We start from the raw sequence: 23268 nt of genomic DNA, 5'->3' as shown, positions 1-23268 counted from the left end.
AGTGGTTTCAGAGTTTACTTTGAAGCAAGGCATCAATCTCCCAGTCTTCTGTCCATATTCTAAAAAAATTGAGGAAAAAGGATTCTACATACTCTGGATGTGCATAGGCAGGTAAGATGCTACCTTAACAGAATAAGCCCTTTAGAAAATCAGAGCAAGTTTTTGTTAATGTTGAGTCAACGGAAGGACAACCCATGTCAAAACAGTGTTTTCAGATTGTTATCCTCAGCTGTTGCCTTTTGTTATACTCACCATGGTAAACCAGTTTGAGGCAGGTATCGGAGCACAGGTTTACTATTAAAATTTCGAAACGAACTCCGTCGACTGTACTATTGTCGAACAAAGAAGTTCGAAAACGGTAATATTGATGACAAAAAACCTAGGAATGGGTTTTAACTTGGGTCGAAATAGGTGTTCAGTGTTATTCCAAACTACAAATCTCTCCCCTATCTCGACCCATGTTAAAACCCGTTCCTAGGTTGTTTGTTTGTCATCAATATTACCGTTTTCAAACTTCCGTGTTCGACAGTAGTACAGTCGACGGAGTTTGTTTCGAAATTTTAATAGTAAACCCGGAGCACATTTCTACTAGAGCCTTGGCTTCTTCAGTGATCTTTTGGAAAGGGGTGGACTACAGAAGTATTCTAGATATGGCAACATGGACCTCTGTACATACATTTACAAAGCATTGTAAACTGAATTCCTTTTCTAGGTCCAGGACAGGTTTTGCTTGGACCATTCTCCAGGAATTTGTGGATCCACACGCTTCTTCTTTCCCAGCTTTGATTGGCTTCATTAATCAACCCACATAGCTTATGATGAACACTGTAGAGTTGTGTAAGTTGCAGTTACCCATAACAGCAGAGGTTTGAATTTCTCACTGCTGCAGTAGCAGCACCCACTTTCCTCCCCAAATTTTGTGCTTATAGTTACTTGTAGGGAGATATATATTTTTTATAATATTATATCTTTTGAAGTTCAGGATGACTACATTCCTCCTTTAATTGTAGGCAAGAATGTCTTGAAGAAACCTTCATTCTGTCTTCATCAGAATAACTACTAAATCTAAAATCACAATATAAATACCCACTTTGATTAACAAAAAACCCTCCCTTGAATTAACATTTCCAAGGCAACTGAAATAATCACATGACCTCTTTCTCATAAAGGTTACATATAAAAAGCAAGCAGTATGTATAAAAACACTTCTTGTTATATACAATAAAAATACATATATAAATATGCTATAAATTAATCTCAGAATAATAATATATACAGTAAAACATACAGAACAACACAACAACCCTAAATCTATAGAAAATAAGGTTCCTTTGACTGCAATATACTACTTAGGGACATTGCATCATTAAGACCAGGCATAACTGTGGCATTATTTTTTATCTGTCACTTCAATTTTAAAAAAACATCACTAGGGCCACCCCTCTGCCGCAAATCCACCTGGTCTATGACCACAAATCTGAATTCACGTGAAGGGTTGGAATCCACATGTTTAAATAAAGCATTTTTATCATTTTTCTTCCTGATATTGTAAATATGCTGGTAAATTCTCTTTCTAAGACTCAGTTTTGCTTTTCCAACGTAAAATCCACTGCAGGATTTACACAGGGCCAAGTAAACAACCCCTTTACTACCACACTAGAATTTACCCTGTAACTTAATGTTACCAAACCCTTCCACATTGAATTCTTTGCCTTCAGCAATGAATGGACATTGGGAACAATGGCCACATTTAGCCATTTTTCCAACCCCAGGCTTAGTACCAACATTTTCTAATAAGTTCTTAAAACACATGTCCTTCTTGTACACAATAACAGGCTTTTCCCTACAATCTGTTTATAGTGCTCATCTATACAAAATATTCTCCATTTTTTTCTAATGATAGAACACACCTCAGACAAATTCCTATTATATGTTAAAACCAATGGTCTCTCAGAACGTCTATGCTCAGGACTTTGAGTACAATTAAGTTCAGTAACCATACTACTTCCCCTAAGTAATGGGGTGAACCGTCTTACATGTCTTTTCCCTGTTAACCTTTAAAAAAAATTGCAGTTAAAAAATCATCAGGATAGCCTCTAACTCTAAACATGGAACTACGTACTTCACATTCTTTCCTAAATTCCATGTCATCAGATACCATCTTAGCCAAACGCACAAACTGGCCCTTGACCAGAGATTTTTTCTGATGTATTGGGTGCATACTCGAAAAATGCAACAAGGCATTAGATTATGAAGGCTTCCTGTAGATAGTGGACTCGTACTTCCCCATCTCATAATTCTTGCTGATGATCGCATCAAAATAATTAACCGTGTCTCCTTGCACATCAAATGCAAATCTAAGAAAATCGGTAGTCTTATTAAGATAATCAATGAATCTATGTAATTTATCCATACTGTCCTTCCATACGAAAATCAATTCATCAAGGTACCTACCGTAGAAGACCCAGCAGTCTTTGAACTCTGAACCAGGACATAATTTATTTCCCAATGAGCAATGACTGTTAAAGTGCAGTTTAAAGTACACATAAATAACATTAATTACCTTTAGTCTTGAGTCAAAAATAACTCTTTAGGATGTGCAAAACATTTTTTTTTATTTAAATCCACATACTCCAGTGCTGGGGAGACTATCTACACAATTTAAAATCAGTCTCATCAAGCAGCAAAAATACATACTCTTATTTAATTTCTTATTAGTAACATGCATGCAGAATACTAACATGGTCAAATAGGATTTTTGCAGACCCTTGTACTTTTTGCTTAATGCTGCATGTGAACAATCATGTTTTTTAGTACCAATAATGTTTTAGAAAAGTACAGGCCACCTGGCCTGTTTCCTGACCTTGTACATTTTAGTACCAGTACATTCTAACTACCCAGCATTCCTTATAACTATCCATCCCAGCCTGGAAGGTCAGAACTTACATACAGTGCGTTTTTTCTTGCTTTCAGAAACCAGTCTTTATAACATTCTTAACCCCTTCAACACTACTTTCTTTTTACATTCAGTCATCTAATACATTTGCAGCTTAATATTAAAATGCAGTGGTTAGCATTGCCACCTCACAGCAAGAGGTTCTCCGGTTCGATCCTCAGCTGGGGTGCCTTCTGTGCATAGATGCATGTCCTCCCTGTAGTCGCGTGTGTTTCCTCCAGGTGCCCCGGTTTCCTCCCACATCCCAAAGACATTCTGTAGGTGGATTGGATACTCTAAATTGGCCCTAGGTGTGAGTGTGTGTATGTGTATGCCTTCTGTGGAAGGTTGGGTGCCGGGCTGGCAACTCGACACCATAAAACACCACTGCCAATCATGAGCGGACAGGTGATCCGCTGTGGCGACCCCTGACCGGGAAAAGCCGAAAGAAGAAGCAGCTTAATATTAAAATGCAGTTGTAAGACACTCAGAACGACAATAAATATTTGTGGTTTGCATAACTATGGATCTATACTACATATCATTTTTAACATAAACAAATATTAAATAATTCATCAAACATGTTTGTATAAAGAATTGTAAGTAAGTATGCATTTTGTAAAAAATCATGAGAAATACATTTTTCTCTAACAGGGCTGCATTGGCAATCTTAGGGGCATAGATGGCACCCATTGCCACCCCTGTTTTCTGCCTAAACAAATGATTTTTGACACAAAGTAATTATTGTGAAGGACCATTTCCATAAGAGATCTTAACACTGAAGCTTTCTCATTACAGACCTTGGCATAACAGCAAAGATATTCATAAAACCAGTCCACTCCTATTTCATGAGGTATTACAGAGTATAAATTCTGAACATCCAGTGTAACAGAAAATATTCCTGGTTAAATTCAACCAAGCTATTTTTGTCAGGAAATCCCATGAATCTTTCAAAAATACATTGTTTGTTGTTTAATATGTCCTGAGTATGGAAATCGGTGTACTTAGCCAAGCAATACGTTTTAGAGGCTTTTGCGTCAACTATAGGCCGTAATGGTGGGTTAGTGATGCTCTTATGAAGCTCTGGGATGCCAAATATGGTGGGGATCTTAAGAAAAGGCACTTTCACAAAAGTTAACCATTCTAATGATATCTGTTCATTTAGTAACATGTCCTCTAACAAGATATCAATATTCCTATATGCTATATGCAACTGGTTTAATTACACCTCTTTATAGGTGTCTGAAAACAGCATGGAAAGCATCCTGCTAACATAATCATTACACTCCATTACAACTGAGCCCCCACCCTTATCAGGGATCGTTATTCTTAGTTATCTATTACTAACAATGTCCTTTAATAATGCATTCTCCTCTGCAGTCAAGTTACACTCGGTAATAAAACTAGCAGGTGAGTTCATGTAATTCTGAATTTCAAATTCACATAGTTTTTCAAACAATGTATCCATGGGGTGACAAGGGGGAATAAAAGTGCTCGGCCTCCTAACATCCAGACATACTATAGAAGGGCCCTCTCCTTCTGTTCTACTTCTGAAAAAAAAAGGCACAATTCATATGTTTATAGTTAGTGATAGGGAGATGCATTTTGAAGTTAAGGATGAGTACATTCCTCCTTTAATTATAGGCAAGAATGTCTTGAAGAAACCTTCATTCTGTCTTCTGACTTCCCTCCACAGAGTTTGATCAATCAGTCATCAGTGTGATGTTATGAGAGGGAGCCAGAGCTTTTCGCAGCTGACCAATTGTTGAGTCCTAGGCAGGACAAAACCCATATAGTCTAAGGGCTGCTGCAGCACTGAGGAATTTGAATATCTAATTTTATGTGTAAGTGCTATTTACATAACTATACTTTTTGTCTGAGCCCATCTCAGAGGATTAACTTTATTTTCACAAAACTGGACACTGTTCATTGTAGGTCATTATTGCTCTGATGTAGGATCCATTAGGTCATGAATTTAGAATCTTGTGAGAAAATGTAGTGGTAGTCCAGGCTTGGACCTCTGTTCACAGTTTTTTGGAGTTTGAGACTACACTCACCAGTCTCAATGTGAATCTTCTATTCCTACAGGAATACCAGTAGCAGGTCTTAATGATGGATGCATTGTTAGAGGGTTGGTGGGCCCACCTAGTATTCATGGCAAAGGGAAGTCAGATCCCCCTCTAGAAAGATGATGTTAAACAAATCATCTGGAATCATGGAACACTATTTCTTGCCTTGAAAGTTCTGGAAGAAGAGGTCTGACGATTCAATCTGATGACACGTTTGCAATATGATACATGAACGCATGGTCTTGATTTTTCCAACAGATGTGGATGGCAGAACGAGACCCATTAACCAGTCTCATGTACTGCAAGTTGCTTTATTGATTTTATTGTAGCTGTCCTAGGTGTAAGCTTGACAGATGAAATGACCCAAATTAACTCTGCAAAGAGAAACCCTAATCCATCCAGCCTCAAGTGACTCAGGCTAATGATGTGAAAGAATTTAGGTTAGTACTGCACAGTCACGTTTTCTTGTCTCAAGAAGTTTACATTTTACAAGACGTAAAGAGATGCAACACAAAGAAATCTTACTTACCTGACAGGAACAGATACACCCACTGGTTTCTGAGAAAATGGTTTAACTCATCTGCATGCCGTGTCCCTCTAAGCAGGCAGTACACCTCAGAATTATTTGACCAAGATGTAGCATACTTTTTAATAAAGTACTTTATCAGCCAACAAAAGAAGGTAGATTTCTGAAGAAGAATATGAGAATATTTGTTATAGAAGATATAAAATTAATAGAAGGAGCTCTGACAAAATTTAAACATTTGATGAAATACCGCTTTTGCAGGTCGCCACACCTCTAAGAGACCTCTAAGGAACTCCTGGTAATCCAAAATATAATCAAAACTTCAATCAAATTCTGTATTCAGAACGCCAATAAACGAAAATACCAACATGAAAAATTTTATTAAGCTTAAAACCAAGCTTTTCGTCGGCGCTCTGCACCAACTTCTTCAGAAAGCAGACTTACAAACAAAGCATCTGTCCCCTTTTATAAGCATCATAGCTCCACTCAAAATACGCCCCGTTAAAAACACACATCAATGCACTAAAAATTAACCGCTAGGAAACAAAGAAACAATGCATCTGATAACCGCATACCCTAGCAGCCCTGACTACTTATTAACCCGCTGGTACGTTAAATAATACTAGCATTATAAATAAGTACAATCAAAGGTGCTTGGTAAGCCCTTTATCAAGCACAGGAAAAACGCCAAAGAGTGCAACTGCATATAATGCCAATTCAAAACCCTTATAAGTCTGCACAAAAGCGCCGTTCGACTAATGCCACAACTAAATAAAAACTACAACCCACAAATTGATATCAAATGATGTTTAGTATTTATTTGATATTTGACATTTGATATCAATTTTGATGTGTGTTTTTAAGTGGGCGTATTTTGAGTGGAGCTATGATGCTTATAAAAGGGGACAGATGCTTTGTTTGTAAGTCTGCTTTCTGAAGAAGAAAAGCTTTGTTTTAAGCTTAATAATATTTTTCATGTTGGTATTTTTGTTTATTGGCGTTCTGAATACAGAATTTGATTGAAGTTTTGATTATATTTTGGATTACCAGGAGTTCCTTAGAGGTCTCTTACAGGTGTGGCGACCTGCAAAAGCGGTATTTCATCAGTTTGTTTTTTCGTTTTGAGTTGTGCAGAGAATTTAAACATTTATTCCCCAAGATGCAATAACTGGGCTCAGTTAAATAGAAATGATATTTCGCTGGAGCATGTGTATTTAATAGTAAGCTTTCAGACCATTCAAACAACTGTCAGATCATGCACCTACTATAATCATCACAGTGTTTATTGCAAACTTGCAGGTGTGCAGTCGTCCTGTGTATAATATGGATGTCTTGCAAAAATGCTTCTTAACTTCTTGTGGTGTTGATAAGCTACTCATTATGTATTTTATTCTTGGAACTTTCGTACCGGGGCTCCATTCTAAAGGCGGTATGCTTGCTTGAATTTTAATATGCTTACTTGGCTTCATCTGATTAACAAAGTAGAAAATTATTTACAGTAGTAAAGGGAGCTGTTAGATATAATTGCAATATCATTTGGGAGTCTTTCATTTTATATTTCAGTACAGAATAAAAACTGTTTCAGCTTTTGTTTGACGTTTAAGGCATTTTACATCTATTTCTTTGGTTACAGATGAAGCTTTGCATGGAAGAGTTCCGAAACCTTGCTGCCCTTTACAGTAACTTGTACCAGTCTTCCTTCGATGCTGACTCTGCTACCTTGAGGAATGTAGAACTGTATCCTGCTAGTATGGTGGTCGTTGGGATAAAGTTTGCTTCATATTTTATTCAGCTGTTTAAAGTTACCTGTTGAATCATTGTGGAAATTGTGATTTAGAATCCAAGCAGTGTTAAGTGGGAGGAGACAGTAATAGAATGTGTAGTGACCTACATCATGGAAGCTCATTGTGAAGAGGTATTTTATGGCTGGGGTGCCAAGAATTCTGTCAATACCAAAGCATGATATGGAGATTTGTGATTGCATTTTTGGAATTGTGACTGCTGTCAGCAAGTTGCTTACATCTTTAACCAAATAACTTACACTGAAGACACTGCTGCATTAAACACTCCGGTGTTTACTGCCCAGCTTCAACAAAATGCTTTTCTCCCTTCAAATTTTATCATAATATTCACTGTTGCAGCCCTCACTCTTGGGATTCCTGCCTGCAGGTAGCCCAACTAGCCCACCCAACTTCTAGAGTTCTACCTAACCCCTGGGCCTCAGCCCGCACCCTACTTACCAGAAGGAAAGTTAATGGTGTAATAGGTGTGCTGGCTGGTGCTGTCTTCATGTCTTTCTTGCTGTGCAGTATTATGAACTGCCTGCAATATAGCACTGTTAGACCATTGGTCTGCCTGCTTACAGAAGCAAAAAAGTACCTAGAGGATTTTCTTATCCTTTCTTAGCTACTTATTGATATTAGCTAATGTCTGATTCTGATAATATTTTTGTCAAAATTAACAAATTTGTAATTGTAGGAAGCAGTGTACCCAGAAGGATTCTTCAGGCACTGTGCTTGTTTTGCCTTGTCCCAGTGCTTATTTATTATTTATTTATTTTATTTTACATTTGTTAACTGGGATAGTCCAACTGGAACAGGTCCATTTTCAGTGGAGGCCTGGGGAGAAAAACTCCAGAGTTACAAATAAGTGAAAAGAATACAATTCTTGCTAACAGCTACACATTACACTTTATATAATACAATGAGCAAACAGTAGTACAATTAATTATTAATAAAGGCTAGCATAGTACCATACATATTTTAATCTGGCTTGCATGACAAAAAAATGGCTATGTGACAGAAACATGGAGAGGAGTGCCAGTGGATAAAAGGTGGATAGTTAGGTGATGCTTGGGCCGATCCAGGTTTTTCTAAGATGTGCTTTGAGTAGTGATTTGAAGTGGGAGCTTGTGGATGTATTGGTTATGCTAGAGGGGAGAGTGTTCCAGTATTTAGCTATTTTGTAGGAGTTTAGGGCTTTGCCAGCAGTATTGTTGGCAGTGGTGATGTTAAGGAGAGGTAAGATCTAAGAGAACGATTAGAAGAGTAGTGGGTTAGTAGATGTTTTAGTGATGGAGTTTTGTTTGGGTTGTTTAGGATATTAAAAGCACATGTAAGCTGTTGGTAGTTAAGTAATTGTGGTAATTTGAGCCATTGAAGGTCAGTAAGTACTTTGCAGTGGTGGGTTTTGAAAGGGGAGTTGTTTGCAAATTTAGCAAATCTGTTGTAACATCCCTCAAATTTGTCAAGGTCTGTTTATCTAATATGGGTAAATATGGGTGCAGCATACAGTAGTGTGGATAAGAGATGAGTTTGGGTTAGGGTGATTCTTGCTTTGTCAGTGAGAAAATTCTTGTGTCTATAAAGAGTACCCATTTTTTGTGGACCTTCTGGATAGTTTGAGCTATGTGAATGTCGAAGTACAGATTTTTATCAATTTCCACTCATAGGAGTTTTGTATGTGTGGTAGGGAGAGATGACTGTGCCATTTCTAGATGTAATTGAGAAGGTTAGGGAGGTGGATCTGGATTTATTGGGGGCAAACAAGAGAAGTTTTGTTTTATCAGGGTTGAGAATCAATTGGATGTCAGAGATCCAGCCTTCTACAGAAGAGAAGGAGTCTTGGGCCAGTTTGTTTAGGGTGGTAAGAGATGGGGCTGCACAGGTAAGTGTTGAGTCATTGGCGTATTGTATTAATGTGGCTTGTTTGGAGGAGGTATATAGGTTATTTGTGAAAATAGAGAACCATAGCGGGCCAAGTATTGACCCCTGAGGTACACACCTATAGAGAGGTAGGGAGGAGGGATGATAGCTCAGCATGCCATTGGACAGCTTGCTGTCTGTCTGATAGATAGCTTTTGAACCAGGAGATGGTAGGGGAGTCAAAGGATAGGGCAGAGAGGGCATCAAGTAGTAGGGGATGTGAAACCATGTCGAAAGCTTTAGAAAGGTCAAGGAAGATAGCAGATACAAAGTTATTATTGCTTCTGAGCTGGTTAACTTTATTTATGAAAGACAGAAGAGCAGTAGTTGTGCTGTGGTGAGGGCAGAAGCCATGTTGAGTGAGGGAAAGAAGATTATGTGAGGTTAAGTACTGGAGAACCTGGGAGTGGATACATTTCTCTAAGAGCTTGGATAAAGGATAGAAAATGGCTATTGGTCGATAGTTGGAAAAGTCATATGAGCTACCACCTTTATGTAGTGGCGTGATGTAGGAGATTTTCCAGATTTGAGGAACATAGCCTTCTTTGACCGGTTGATAAGTATTGAGATGGGGAAAGATAAGGAGTCAGCTACTATTTTCAAAAAGTTTTCAGGTATTTCATCGGCTGCAAGAGTTGTAGGTTTTAGTTTACAGATGAGCTTCTTAATTTTGCTAATTGGAACAGGTGAGAGGGTAAAGGGGGTGAGTTATTTTAGAGTTTTGCTGAGTTATTTGGAGCACTATTTTAGTAGTAATGGTTAGATCATTGTGTTTGGTGAATTGGCTGGTTAAAGTGTGAATTGAGTTTATGAAGTGATGGTTTAGTTGGGTAACGATATTGCTATTTTCATTATTGGGGATTTAGGAGTGGGGGTGGTAGTTTTACCTGGTCTTAGCAGTGAGTTTAAGGTGTTCCAGAATTTTGTGGGGTTTTTTGAGTGTTTGTTTTGTAAACTGAGGAAGCAGTTTTGTTTGTTTTTTGGCTTGGTTCCTGAGTTGTTTATAGTTTTGTTTACTTTGATTGGAGTTGTCTTTTTTCCATTGTTTCCAACCTGAGTCCCTAGATGTTAATAAGGCTCTTGCATCTCTGCTCAGCCATGATAGTTTGCTTCGACTCTAATTTTTCTGATTGGGGCATTTGCATTTAGAACTCTAGTGAATGTTTTGTTGAAATATTCGACTGCTTGGTCTAGGTCTAGAGTTTTTAGTTGCTCCCAGTTGCATTGTTTTAAAGTGTCATTTAGTTCCTCTGGGTTTAAGTTTTTGTTGGGCCCTGACTTGTCCATAGACTATGGGCGTTGTGATATTGGCACGCTTCCTAAGGAGAAAAGTAGGGAGATGGTTGCTTAGTCCATCTTGTAGAAGTCCTGTGTGATAGTTTATGAATGTCCAGTCAATAATAAGACTGTCTTTGGGTTTTTTTTTTGTCTATTCTTGTGGGTTCTTGGATTAATTGGGCAAATCCATAGAAATTTATTGGAATGGAGGGGTTAGTTGAGTTGCATGCTATCCAGTCAGTGTTTAGATCTCCTAGTACAATTGTTTCACGTGGAAGGTTTTGACTGAGCCACTGAAGAATTTCCTCTATAGTATGGGAGTTATTTCCAGGAGGGATATAGCTACATAAAATGTTAATTTGTTTTTCATTGTTCACAGATAAAGTGGCACCTACGATTTCTGCGTTCTGAAATATGGGTATGGAGGTTTGAAGTGGCTGGGGTTTAAGTGAATTTTTAAAGAAAATGGCAACTCCACCTCCTTTCCTGCCTGTTCTCTCTAACCTTATTGTATCCTGGTGGGAGAATTTCATTGTTTGAGATAGAGGGTTTGAGCCAGGTTTCTGAGATAGTGAGAATATCTGCAGAATGGTGAGAAATTAATGCATGTTGGTCTGGGAGTTTGTTTGAAATACTTCTGGCATTGATATTTATGATCAGTAGGTCTGATTGAGTTTTATATTTTAGGGTAGTGGAGCAGGGTCCTGGGTTTGGGTGAATGTCTCCTGATATAAGGAGTATTGTGCTAAGAATATGCTTAATTGTGAGTGCTGTACTTGTGAAAACTTTAAAAGGGGATTTCCTATAGTAAGGATTTGGAAGGTGGGTCTTATTAGTATATAGTATTATGTTGTCTTTAAATAATGTTGGACAGATAGTAGAGTTGGTATATGTGTTAATAGGTGTTAAAGTATGTGTTGTATGATAAGGTGGTATTATCTATGGGGTTAAATGTGTTGAATGGATGTAATGTAGGGTAAGGAAGAGAATGATAGTAGGAGGAAAGTTACTAGAAGAAACATGTTAGGGTATAGCGGGAAATAGAGGGTGTAAGGCCTTAGGATTGAGAGTAGGTTCTAAGGTATGGTAGTAGTGAGAGGAGTACAAAAGTAGGTGTAATTTCCTGGGGGTGTGGCCAGTAGTAGTAATTGGTGGAGGGAGGTGATCAGGTGACAAGGAGCACAAATATATTTGGATGAGAGGCAAAACCAAAACTGTAATTGCCTCTACAATATAATTATAAGAGTGCAATGATTGTGCATATCAAACTATACACATATATTCACTATCTCCCTCATAGCCAATATGTCCAAAGTGATCCCAGGACTATTGTATGCCTATTATCAAAATAAATGTAATGAGGTGGATACATACACACCCTTAGATGTAAAGGTTCATGTAACTCTGTGTTGACGTCCAATATAATGGAGCCAGCAAATGTAAAATTCAAACCATAAACCAAATTAAGATTGTAAATTAAGTCCCAAGACCCATAGACAACATCCAGTAATACATAAGGGTCTTAACAGGTCCCAGATACATGACCTGTTATTAATCCAAGTCCAATCCATCCAGATGTAATGTTAAGCAAAGAAAAAACCTTAGCGTTTGTAATAGTGTACCCGATTTGTTGGAAAAGAGCAAATCTGTTTGAGAGAGAAAAAAAACAAACAAAAAAAAAAGTTCAATTATCACCTAAACAACAAAAAATGCTCCAAATCCATTTAAAGAAGCCAGTTCCATTGGAAAAGACAGATCCGTTAACACATACACACCAGATAGTCCACTTGAAAAAAAAAAAAAACAGATCAATTTTCCCCTAAACATAAAAAAAATGCTCTGAATTCATTTGAAGAAACCAGTTCCATTTAAAAAGACAGAATCGTTGACACATAAGCACAGTCCCTAGTCCAAAAAATACATCTTCAAGGGATCATAAAAGATGTAGAAAAATACCTCTTTAAGGCCCGACTTCAAGGTAGCCACATATTACAGTTACAGTTCCAATAACCGTTTCTTCTTCCTTGGTTACTCTTCATTTTGTGATAAATGTATTCCATTAATCTGCACTTTAGTTTTGGTTTCGCTCCTTAATTTTTACGTTGAAAATTGTTTCACTCTAGAGTTTAGGTTCTTCTTGCATGCGGCGCTTTGTTGCTCATTGCCATTTCCTTATGTTTCTGTAATGGTGTTGCTGTTGGGCGTTTTGTGAACCTTTACTGTACTCTTCCCCCAAGAAGTAGGGACTGTGCAGCCACTAATACCCGATGCCGTCCAGCTGCGTAAAAATGACAGTTGGGAGAGAAAAGCGATGGTCAGTCGTAACAACGGATGAGGCCCCGAGATGGACAGCGGAGGCAATATAAATACAATCCTTCCTCAAGCTATGGAGTTTGACTGGAAGGTTCAGTCTTCAGTGTCTTGATTCAGTTGTAAAAAGCTGTTTCTTCCAATATTTCCGAACGTTCTCTGGTGCATACCTGAAATCTGAGTCTTAGTAATCAGGCAGATTGAATTTAGAGCAAGACCTGATGTTTTCATTAATCAAGCCATCAAAATGCACACGAATGCAGACAAAATGCAAACCAACATAGTACCTCTTAATAAGTAGTCCAAAACTCTGGCAAGGTGAACAAGAGCGTGTTCTCCTCTGTTTCAGTGAGAAGCAGGTCCCTCAGCTAACTGCCATATCTTTCAAACTTTGCATTTAGAATGAATGAACTAAGTTAACTCATCTTATACCAATCTCTAAAAACTGGAAGAACACTATTTTGACTGTCCACGTAGTCACTCATTAGTAATATTTGTAGCTACTAGGGGACAGATCAGACGATGCTGCATGATGCTTTTGTCCATTGTGAACCAGTTTCACCCCAGGTATAATCCATATGAGAAGCTTGCAGCCAATTCTGAGTTGCTGTGGTGTCAGAAATCCTCTTGCTCATACACCTTCTAGGATGACATGCCTTCAGTATTTTACATGTAGTCTCAGAGCAGTAACTCTGCCACACCTCCTGATACCAAGGGCCAGGGCCACTGGCAACATTTCAACAAGAGACAAGGGAGAAGTGTCAGTAAAAGGAGAACATCTTCATGAATGATTCAGGTTTTCGTAGGTCAGGTAATTCCAGGTACATAGAAGTACTTTTCCAACCCATTCTCATAGTTGCTTCAGACAAATCCTCTAGTGCAAGCACCTTGCAGGAATACCATGCCTTTGGTGTCTGTCATGTACTCCTGGGCCAAGGACTCTGCCATACTCCTGATACGAAGGGCCCATTGGTGTTGGAGGCTTGAATTCTTGTTACCGATGGGAAGGGAAAGGCAGTATTCCCAAAGTATTTGTCCATGATGAAGTCCCTGATGACTGAATTTAGATATCAGTCTTCTGCTTGCCACCTGAGACCTCCAGAGAGTTTTTATCTGAAACCAGGAGACACAAAGCACAGAGGAGTAAGCCGGAGTGAGAAAGCTAACCTTGGCTTAGGTCAGGCATTTTTCTGTCTTCTTAAATAACTGGCCCAACTGGCTCAGGATTTCATGTCCTTTCTAAAATCCAAGCAGCTGTGATGTCTGGGGCCATGTCTCAAAAGAGAAAGGTAGGACCTGTATTTGGGGAGGGGGTCTGATTTCCTTGAATCTGAAGTTGATGAACTGGCTTGTCTGCTGCATATGAATCAGACACTGAATACATGTTATCCTGTGTTCTTCACCAAAGTATTTCTCCTTTGGAGACATTCTTCATAAAATGGAGAAGTTCAGTCTAAAGCTAAGGAATACTCAGTCCCTGATCAGATACAGGCCTTTCATGGGCCTGCCTAAGCATAGAGGACTTTCTCTTCCTTCAGTCCTGGATGTCCTGGGGGATATATTCACCAGTGCAACCATATTCCCTCCCATCTGCCCTGAGGAAACTAACCACTTCTGTAGATTCTAGGATTTAGACAAATTCCTTTAAAAGAATCCTGCAGCTGTTCCAGTTATAGTCCATTGAATTCCAGTAAGGGATCTGTTTTGGCTCCATTTGGGAGCCCTTTTTCCAGTAACAGATAATTGGATTCTTGATGGATTTGGGAGGGAGGTTTACACTTCTGCTACCCCATCTTTCAGAGCTTTGAAATACCAAACTCACATGCTTACCTCTCAGCAGTCCCTGCTGGAGAAAGAGAAGGACAAAGAAAAAGGTACAGGATAAGGATTTGATGCACAAAATACTTGCACTGTGTGACCTGTCAGGTTAGCTTGTCAAGCAATCCAGGAATGTAGCTATGATGTTATGAGCTTATCACATGGGGCAGCAGCTACTATTATTTGGTAATATGCCTAGTTGAGAGCTCAGCCCCTTTCAGACCATGTAAAACAAGCTCTTTAATAAATCTATGGATCCTGTGCTGAAGCACTATTCAAGAGTTTGGAGGAAAAGGGCAAGACCATGCAGTCAGTTAAGAAGCTACTTCAGGCCCAAGCTCCTAACTTAGCAGAAACTACATAGCTGAATCTTGATCATTATGCCCTAACAGGACAAAACCAAGTATTGCAAAGGGAAGAAGTAGACGTTCAAAAGACAGTGGGAAGGAAGGCTGAAGGAAAATCCTGGGGCCCTCAGGGCAGTGATCTCCCCAAGGAATCAATTGTGTCTCAGTTGTGCTAATCCCCCCAGTCCACACCATTCCACCCTTTCTGTTCCTCCTGTTACCCCCCTTTCCTCATAGAAGGGATTGGAGGATGCTTAGCCTGGGAAATCATCAGTCAGGACCAGTATGTTCTGAACATTAACAGTTTTTCAAAATCCCCAAACCATAGAGGCATTCCTGAGATGCAGAGGACCAGTTAGACATTTTTACTGAAACCTTAAAATAAATGGAGCAACCATGAGTCACGGAGGAAATCCCTGTGAGGAGGAAGGACAAGAGTTCTACTTCAGAATAATAGGCCCATTAAGGAAAAAAATGAGAAAAATAGCATGATTTTGTTTATTTTTCAGTTTAATAGTCTTATTCCGTGTTTATAGCATGATTTTGTGTTGCTCTGTGGGAAGAAGGCATCTTGTCTGTAAAACAAACTCTGGTCAGAATGGATAATCCCCTACCGTGCCATTTGACGATAGAATACATTATAAATTGATACTAAGCAAGAATTGTACAAGCAGTGCTCAGGTCATAGGGCAAAACATTTCTTCCTGCTCATAGTTTTCCTTTAGTTGTTCTTCTCTATTGATTCCATGGACAATGAGTGCATTTTGGGGTCTTTTATATTTATTTTGCTGCCTCCTTAGTATACATTGTAAGGAAGTCTTCCTTCTTTTCACTCATATATGTCACTGCTGTTGATCTACCTCACTAGCTCTTACCTTCCGCACTCCGTTTGCAACACTTTATCATTGTTATACTGGTGACTGTCATATGACTGAACTTCACCAGATTTGGTAATTGCAGTGTGTGGTTTGACTTTCATCTTGGGGCATTTTCCACTGTCATTAGATTCACTGTTCTAGTCTCCTGTACTTACCTTTCTTCAAACGTACTGACATGGTAAGGACTGGGAAAAGAATATGCATCACCTTTTGTTGTGAGATGGTGAATCTCTATAACAACAGCCACAGAAGAGTGGTTTTGATATCTGCCTTTCTGTGTTACACTGAAGAATCTATTAATTTAATCATCTTAAGTCTGTAAAGGTGACTTCCCTTTCCATTTTTCTTTTGGAAAATCCTTCCTGTTTTGCTTGCCTACTAGAAGAGAAGCTGATAAGACTTAATAATAATAACAATACCCATTTGTTAACTAGGTAGGCCCACTGGGGTGACCCAGTAGCGTTCTCTGATTAAGTAACTTGCTCAAGGTCACAAAGCAGGCAAATGAGAGCTGAGGGAAATCAAATCCTGAATTACAGGAACTGCAGCTCACAGCCTTAACCAACTGTGCCAAACTGTCACTGTATGTTTTCTTGCATCATAGATAATTTTCTTCTTCAGTGTTAGCAGATTGTGGCTAGAAGCTGCAGCACAAAGCTGTATATAGTAGTGGAAAGAAAGTATTAGTTTAGTGCTGTGGGAATATGGGCAGGTAGACGAATCTAATAGGTAGGATTTTAAATTTCTGGTTATGTGAGGGGGTCATTTCCAGGAATTGCAGAAGATGGAGTCCTAAGCTGGTATGTCAAAAGTGAGTCTGCTAAAGGGGTATTCAGTAGGTCTGGTATGTCTAGAGTGGAACATATATGACGATAGAACTTATTAGATGCATGTAATCATGATGTTAAAAAAGAGAAGGCAGTAAGTCAGTAGTCAGAGCTGACTAAACAAAAACGTTTGTTAAGCCTTTTCACAAACCTGGTAACACCAGTTCATAAATTTGAATATATTGTTTTTTTCAGGGATCCATGCTGGTGTCACTGTAGGGGTATTCAATGTGATATTTTAACACCATAGGTTAAGGAGGGAAGCTAGAACTGTTGACCTTGGCTAGTCTAATGAGAGGGTGTTATGATTAGGTAGCTCTGTAGCTCACAAGAATTCACAGATTTACAAGTCCTAAACGTGTGGACAACAGAAGTCATGAGGATGAGACTATTTAAATGCACTAACAGCAGTAATGAAGATATTTTAAAAGCAAAAAAAAAACAGTTCTTAATATGTTTTTGATTTCCTAGCTTCTGGCCATCTGCCTTCCTTCAGTAGAGCTTGTGCTAATTTGGTCCCCATAAAGAGAAGATCGTATAATGCCTGCGGTAAGAGCTTACAAAGGGGGGGGGGCATCATCCAGGAAGCCATAAAGGTACTTAGTGCTTCACTTTGCCTCCTTTAAGTCTACTGCTCTTCTAAGGGGAAACCAAGGTCATCCCAGCAGCCAGAGAGTCTCACTTGGCCCCAGGCTGGAAAACGGTATGACAGCTCCACCATCTGGAAGCAACCTCATCCATGATGCAGAGCTGCAGGGCATTTCTGATGAGCTGTAACTCTACCCTTGTGACTGGCATGTGAACCCCTCTGACTAAAGAGAATTTTAGCACTTTTTCCAGCACGTGAGTGCTTCTTCAAATGCAGTGCAGTAGTACTGTCCTTGGTTTGACAAAGGCAGACACACATCTCCATAATGGGCTGCATTATGTACACCCAGTCTCTGTTCGAGTGCCAGCACTGCAGTGATAAGTCCACCTCCGTTCCTCCCAAGATGGGTAAATCAGCATCATGTTCACAGTCCATCCTTCCTCTGCTGGCTTCTTCAGTGGTGGATCACTAACCAGTCCCAGGTCTTCAGGATTCCTTTCACAGCTTTATCTGTTGTGCCACGGAGCCAGCCTGCACCAAGACGGGAGTGTGTCTCTCTTTAATTGACCTTGTATGGTTGAAGCTAGTAAACCACTTCAGGATAATAAGAATTAGGCAAAGTTAAATTAGTTTACACAAAAGCATGAATTATCTCTCAGCCTTTTTGGTCAAGTCAACAAAGGCTGTCTTATCTTATTTGAAAATGAGTGTGATTAAGAAAATTCTTTACATCAGGAAAGCTGTTTAGAGGACAAAGATTTGAAAACACAAGAAGACTGATGATATAAGACATATTTGCTGATGTATATTTAAAAACTGATTTACCCATGTATATTTGAGAGAGAACCTGTTGTTGAATGGTTTTGCTTAAGTATTTTTTTTTATTTTTCTTATGTTAAAAAATTGAAGTCCACTCCAAGAGCTGTGGATATATTTGTATTACCTCCTTGTCCTTAACAGCTTTTACAGTCAGCAGCAGAGTTGCCTGTTAATCGCACATGCAATTGAAGCACTTATTTTGGATCCAGAGTCTGCCAGGTAAAGAAACTTCTATTCTTTCTCACATTTAGAGCACTTTGTTATAAAGTAAGCACACCTGGTAACACAAGGCAGAGATTTAAAGGTGAAGAGGACTTGAAAGGAGGAATCCCGGAAGCCTTCAGAAAGGAAAGGAGAGTAATGAACTACAGTTAGACAGTGTGAGCAAATCCCAGCCCATACCTGAAATGACTGTACAATAGTGGTGATGGAAGTTGCCATACAGCTGGATGTGTGATGCCTTTTGGTATATTAGAGATATTAACAAAGATTTGTAGCACAGTATTTGTAGTAAATATTTTGGTATTTTACCCTCTAAAATTCAATTTTTTGGTATTTTACACCAAATGTATTTATTTAATGTATGTGTGTATGTATTTACGTATGTATTTATCTGTTTATTTTAATGACTGACATTTTTGCCCAACCAAAATCTGTGGGGGGTGGGTGCTGACACATTTAAGAATTGGATAAAAGCAAAGTATTGCTGTCCATCAGCAATTATAAGGATCAAATGGGAATACATCAAAAGGATCCAGGCAAGGATGCCAAGTGTCATCAAGCCTGTTTATTCTAGCAATGGCAGCACTGGTGGGAGAAGTAAGGGAGGCATTAAAGGAGGAAGAATTGCAAAACGTAAGAAAGGCCAAATTCCTGTTATTTGCAGATGGCTGTATCCTTCTAGAAGAGAACATAATGAGAGCAGCAAATGTAGTCGGGAAGCAATTACAGTCAGTCAGCAAGAAAGCAGGCTTGAAATGTAACCTAAAGAAAACAGTGCGAGTAAGAATAGGACAATGAAGGGAGTAAGGAGCAACGGAGTTGGAAATCAAGAACAAAGTATTTAGGGTTGGAAGTTTGGGAAACAGCAGGTAGAGTGAGGGAAATTAACTACGACCAAAAAGGTGGCAGATGAAATAGAAGGAACACTAATGAAATGGAAAGGAAAGGCTTCAACTGTAACAGGCTGAGTAAACCTAGTGAAAATGCTGATAAGCCTAAGTAGGCTGTATGCTGAGATACATCCCCATGGCAGGAAGAAAGTCAGTAAGCAAGGACATCCAAAACATTTTTCTGGGGAGAAAAATGGCAAAGATTAATAGAGGGAGAGACGGAACTAGTGCTTAAAAATGTGGCTGGAGAGTTTCAGATATCAAGAGGTATGCCAAAGTACCGTGCTAAGGGAAACATACAAGAAGACAGGCAGATGCCGTGAGGCAGGGCATACCCAAGGTGAAAAAAAGGATAAAGAGAAGGAAAGAAAGTGAGAGTCTAAGAGAGAGTCATACTCATGTTGAACTAATAGGGGTGAAAGGGACATTAAAGGACATAGTAGGACTCGTGGGTGAGATTTGAGAGAGGTGAAGAATGGGGCAAAGAAAGCTGGGAAGAAGAAGAATCATGACAGAGAAGGGATGGACCATACTGGGGCAGATCCTCCAGAGGAATCAAAAAGGCAAAGTAACAGTAAAAAAAAGAGGCAAGGAATGGAAGGGAATTTGGAAATGGGGACTGCTTTGGGAAAGAACTCAAACAAAGGAATAAAGTCGACTGTGTTAAATCATCAAAGGTTCAAACACCTTAGGAACCAAGCAAAATACCACATTATAACAGACACAAAAACATACTTTACTAATAACCAGTTCCAAAACTGCAGTAACTCTAAATCTTTCTGGTTTCACATAAAACAAACTTCTGAACCTTGGTCATGTGTATCATCCATCACCCTTTCAGTCCACTTCTGATACTGAAAGCACTGCCACGATCTTCAATTGTCACTTTATACAGTCTGTTATCTCCCTAAGCACTCCCTGACCACACAATCTTCCACATCTCTTCACACTGCAATTTATTGCAACCTCCACCATCAAATTAAAATGTACCACTCTAGTACCCGACAGTGTGCCTGCTGAATTCATTAAGACTGCTAATGAAGTCCTGGCCTATCCTACATTAATCTTTATAAATCACTCCATCAGAGTCCTATGTACCTCTTCTCTGGATATGCTACATTCTCCCACTCCAAAAGGTGGTAACTCTACTAAACTCAATAACTATTGCCCCATCGCTATTCTGTTCCCCCTATTGAAGTCCTAGGGAAATGTGTGCAATCCCAACTAATATCCTGTCACAACACCCCCCCCCCCCATCCCAGCATGGTTTTCATCCACACTGTACTACCTCCACTGTACTTCTCAAATTCATTATCAGTGTTAACACAAACATAAATGCTGGTAGTCAAATATCTGCCCTCTTCCTTGACGTCTCAACACCATCTCTTACCCCATTCTCCTGCACCAACTCTCTAGCCTTGACTTTCAGACCTGATTCTAAAGCTACCCTTCTCTCAGTTCTCAGACTCTCAGATGATAACCTCCACTAACTACCTTGATGATAGCAAGCTCAGATGCTCATAAGCCTAGTATTTATTATACAGCAGGAACTTCTCATTGTTACATTTGTTAATGCCTGTTATGTACTTCACAGATAAAGATTCTAGTTGTCTACTGATGTACTATGTTCTTCATCTGTAAATATGTTGTAAGTAATTTCTATGTTAAATTGTTAATCGCTATGTAATCCAATGTAACTACTGTCTGTTTATTTTACTGTGGAGCTTTTCTCCCCGGGCCTCCGCTGAAAATGGACCCACGTCCAGTCGGACACTCCCGGTCAACAAATTTAAATAAATAAATAAATAAAATAAAATGGTTATTCGTCATTTCTGCCCATATCAGTCGGTGTTACTGAAAGATACGTGCTTGGCCTCATCCTGTTTAACATATTCATAACCTCCGCTCATCTAGCAAAAATGTCATCATCATTCAGAATGCTGATAATTCCATTCTTATTTGAGCTTCTAAAAAAATCTTAAACACTTAAAAGTTAGCAACCCAAGAAACATTTCCCTCAGTAGAAATCTGGCTATACAATACATAGCTATTTCTCAGTCAAAAAAAAAAAATCCAAATTATTTATTTTCATTACTAAACTACATTAGAACCAAAAGTCTTCCTTCATAATTTCGTTCTCTGACAATACAAAAATAGAACTTGTTCAACATACCAAATTGCTAGAGTCCATACAGACAACAAGCTGAAGTTTGACTTTCACATTCAAAACACTCAAACAAGCCCACCAAAAGCTATTAATCTCTGTATAAAATCAAAGTATTCCTGATATCTTCCTATAGAATTCAAGTTACCCAATGCCTTCTACTACCAACATACCTCTATGAAGCACCTATCTTTACCAACCTACAATCCGCTCAACTCAACAAGATACAACAATGTTGTATCAAAACTTGCTGCCAGCCATCCCAAAGGTCTGTGCCAGAGTCCCACACCATCTGGTTTGGAAGATGGATGCACTATCATTCTCATGGAAGGGGATGTTTCTCTACACCCCCCACTTCTCCCTCTTCTGAAAGTCTGCTGAAAATGACAAACCAGAAGTGTTGTTGGTGACCCCCTTTTGGCCAAGGCAGCATTGGATCATGTTCTTCTCCAGTTAGCTAAGGGCAGTCATCACAAGTTTCCCCACAGGGTGGATCTACTCACACAAGACAAGGGAGCTTTCATTCACCTACAGTTGGCAACACTGAACCTGACCTTCTGGGTGATAGGCTTCTGATTCCTTTCCAACACCTTTTCTCTGAGGATGTGCTTCTAGTCCTGCAGGAGGCCAGGAAACCTAATACAAGGAGATCCTACTTGTCCAAACGGAAGAGCTTCTCCATGGTGTCTTAATAAGAGTCTAGATCCATTTTCAGTGGATATTCCCCTAGTTCTTTCTTATTTGTGTGAGCTGCTCAAGGCTGGACTGGCTTATTCTTCAGTTAAAGTATATTTGTCAGCCATTTCTGCTTGTCTGCCATTCTCTTCCCCCTTAGCTTCTAGACTAGAGGTTAAACTTTTCTTAAAAGGCGCCCTTCACATCAGACCTCCAAGGAAACCTGTTCTTCCTCCCTGGGACCTAAATTTTGTTTTAGAAAAACTGACCCAGACTCCTTTTGAGCCTGCTGCCTCTTCTTCCTTAAAATTCTTTACTTGGAAAACTGTTTTACTGGTAGTCATTACTTCTGCTAGGTGAGTTTCTGAACTCCAAGGTTTATTGGCTTCACAACCTTTCTGATTTTTCAGAAGGATAGGGTGTCCCTTTGTACCAACCCTTCCTTCATGCTTGAAATGGTTAATGACTTGTCCCTCAGTCAGTCTATTCACTTACCCACCTGTTTCCCTTCTCCTCAAAACTCTGGTGAAAGGGTGCCGTACACCTTGGATGTACAGAGACAGATCATATTCTGTTTGGATAAGACCAAATCCATTAGAAATTCTGAGCAATTGTTTGATCTGATGTTGTCATCTTCATTCGTTCATTAACATGTGGGTCTCTAGTCTGACCCTCAGAACCGACTCGACCGTTTCACTAGCTTGGGATTTGAAGCTCGAGTTCCTTCCCCTACACATAATGCCTCTTTCCCCCTAAGTATCTCCGATCTCTTCTGCCACTCATTGAACAAGTAGGGTGGTTTCGGTGCTTTGATATAAAAATTTTTCTTGTTTGTCCTCCTTTCATTCCCTTGCCTTTTTCTTTATAAAAAAAAACAAACTTTTTTTTTCACCCCTTCTGAACCTAAGTTGGACAAGGCTGATAAGCCCTTAGCTTTCAAGAAATGCACTTGCTGTGGGCACAAGATTCCCTTGTCTGATGCCCACAGGGAGTGCGTCTATTGTTTAAGGTCTTCTCATTTAAACAGTGACTGTTCGGTCTGTGCAGGTTTCCACCTGCGAGCCTTGGTGGATCGTGGTAATAAGTTGATCCTCTAGGGTTACTGCCCATTTCTTCTCCTCTTACTGTTCCTTCTACTTCAGGGGCTCAAACCCCATCTAGAAAGCACAAAGAGGTCCAGGAAGCAAGAAAACTTTCTCCCAACAGGTCTCCTTCTC

The 23268-nt window shown here is 39.3% G+C and overlaps 1 protein-coding gene across 2 annotated transcripts in view; it reads left to right on the top strand.

The window, feature by feature from the left end:
* Positions 1-23268, top strand: part of INTS7 (integrator complex subunit 7) — a 1158789-nt gene that overhangs the window by 924824 nt on the left and 210697 nt on the right. For both annotated transcript variants that reach the window (XM_044075076.1, XM_044075075.1), the window contains 2 exons: positions 7164-7267; positions 18251-18319. In XM_044075076.1, coding sequence (XP_043931011.1) covers positions 7164-7267; positions 18251-18319 — 173 coding nt within the window. The remainder of the gene's footprint in view (positions 1-7163; positions 7268-18250; positions 18320-23268) is intronic.

Source organism: Protopterus annectens, chromosome 6.part0, assembly GCF_019279795.1.
Source record: "Protopterus annectens isolate FY-2018-M chromosome 6.part0, PAN1.0, whole genome shotgun sequence".
NCBI lineage: Eukaryota > Metazoa > Chordata > Ceratodontiformes > Protopteridae > Protopterus > Protopterus annectens.
This window is presented reverse-complemented; position numbering and strand designations above follow the sequence as displayed.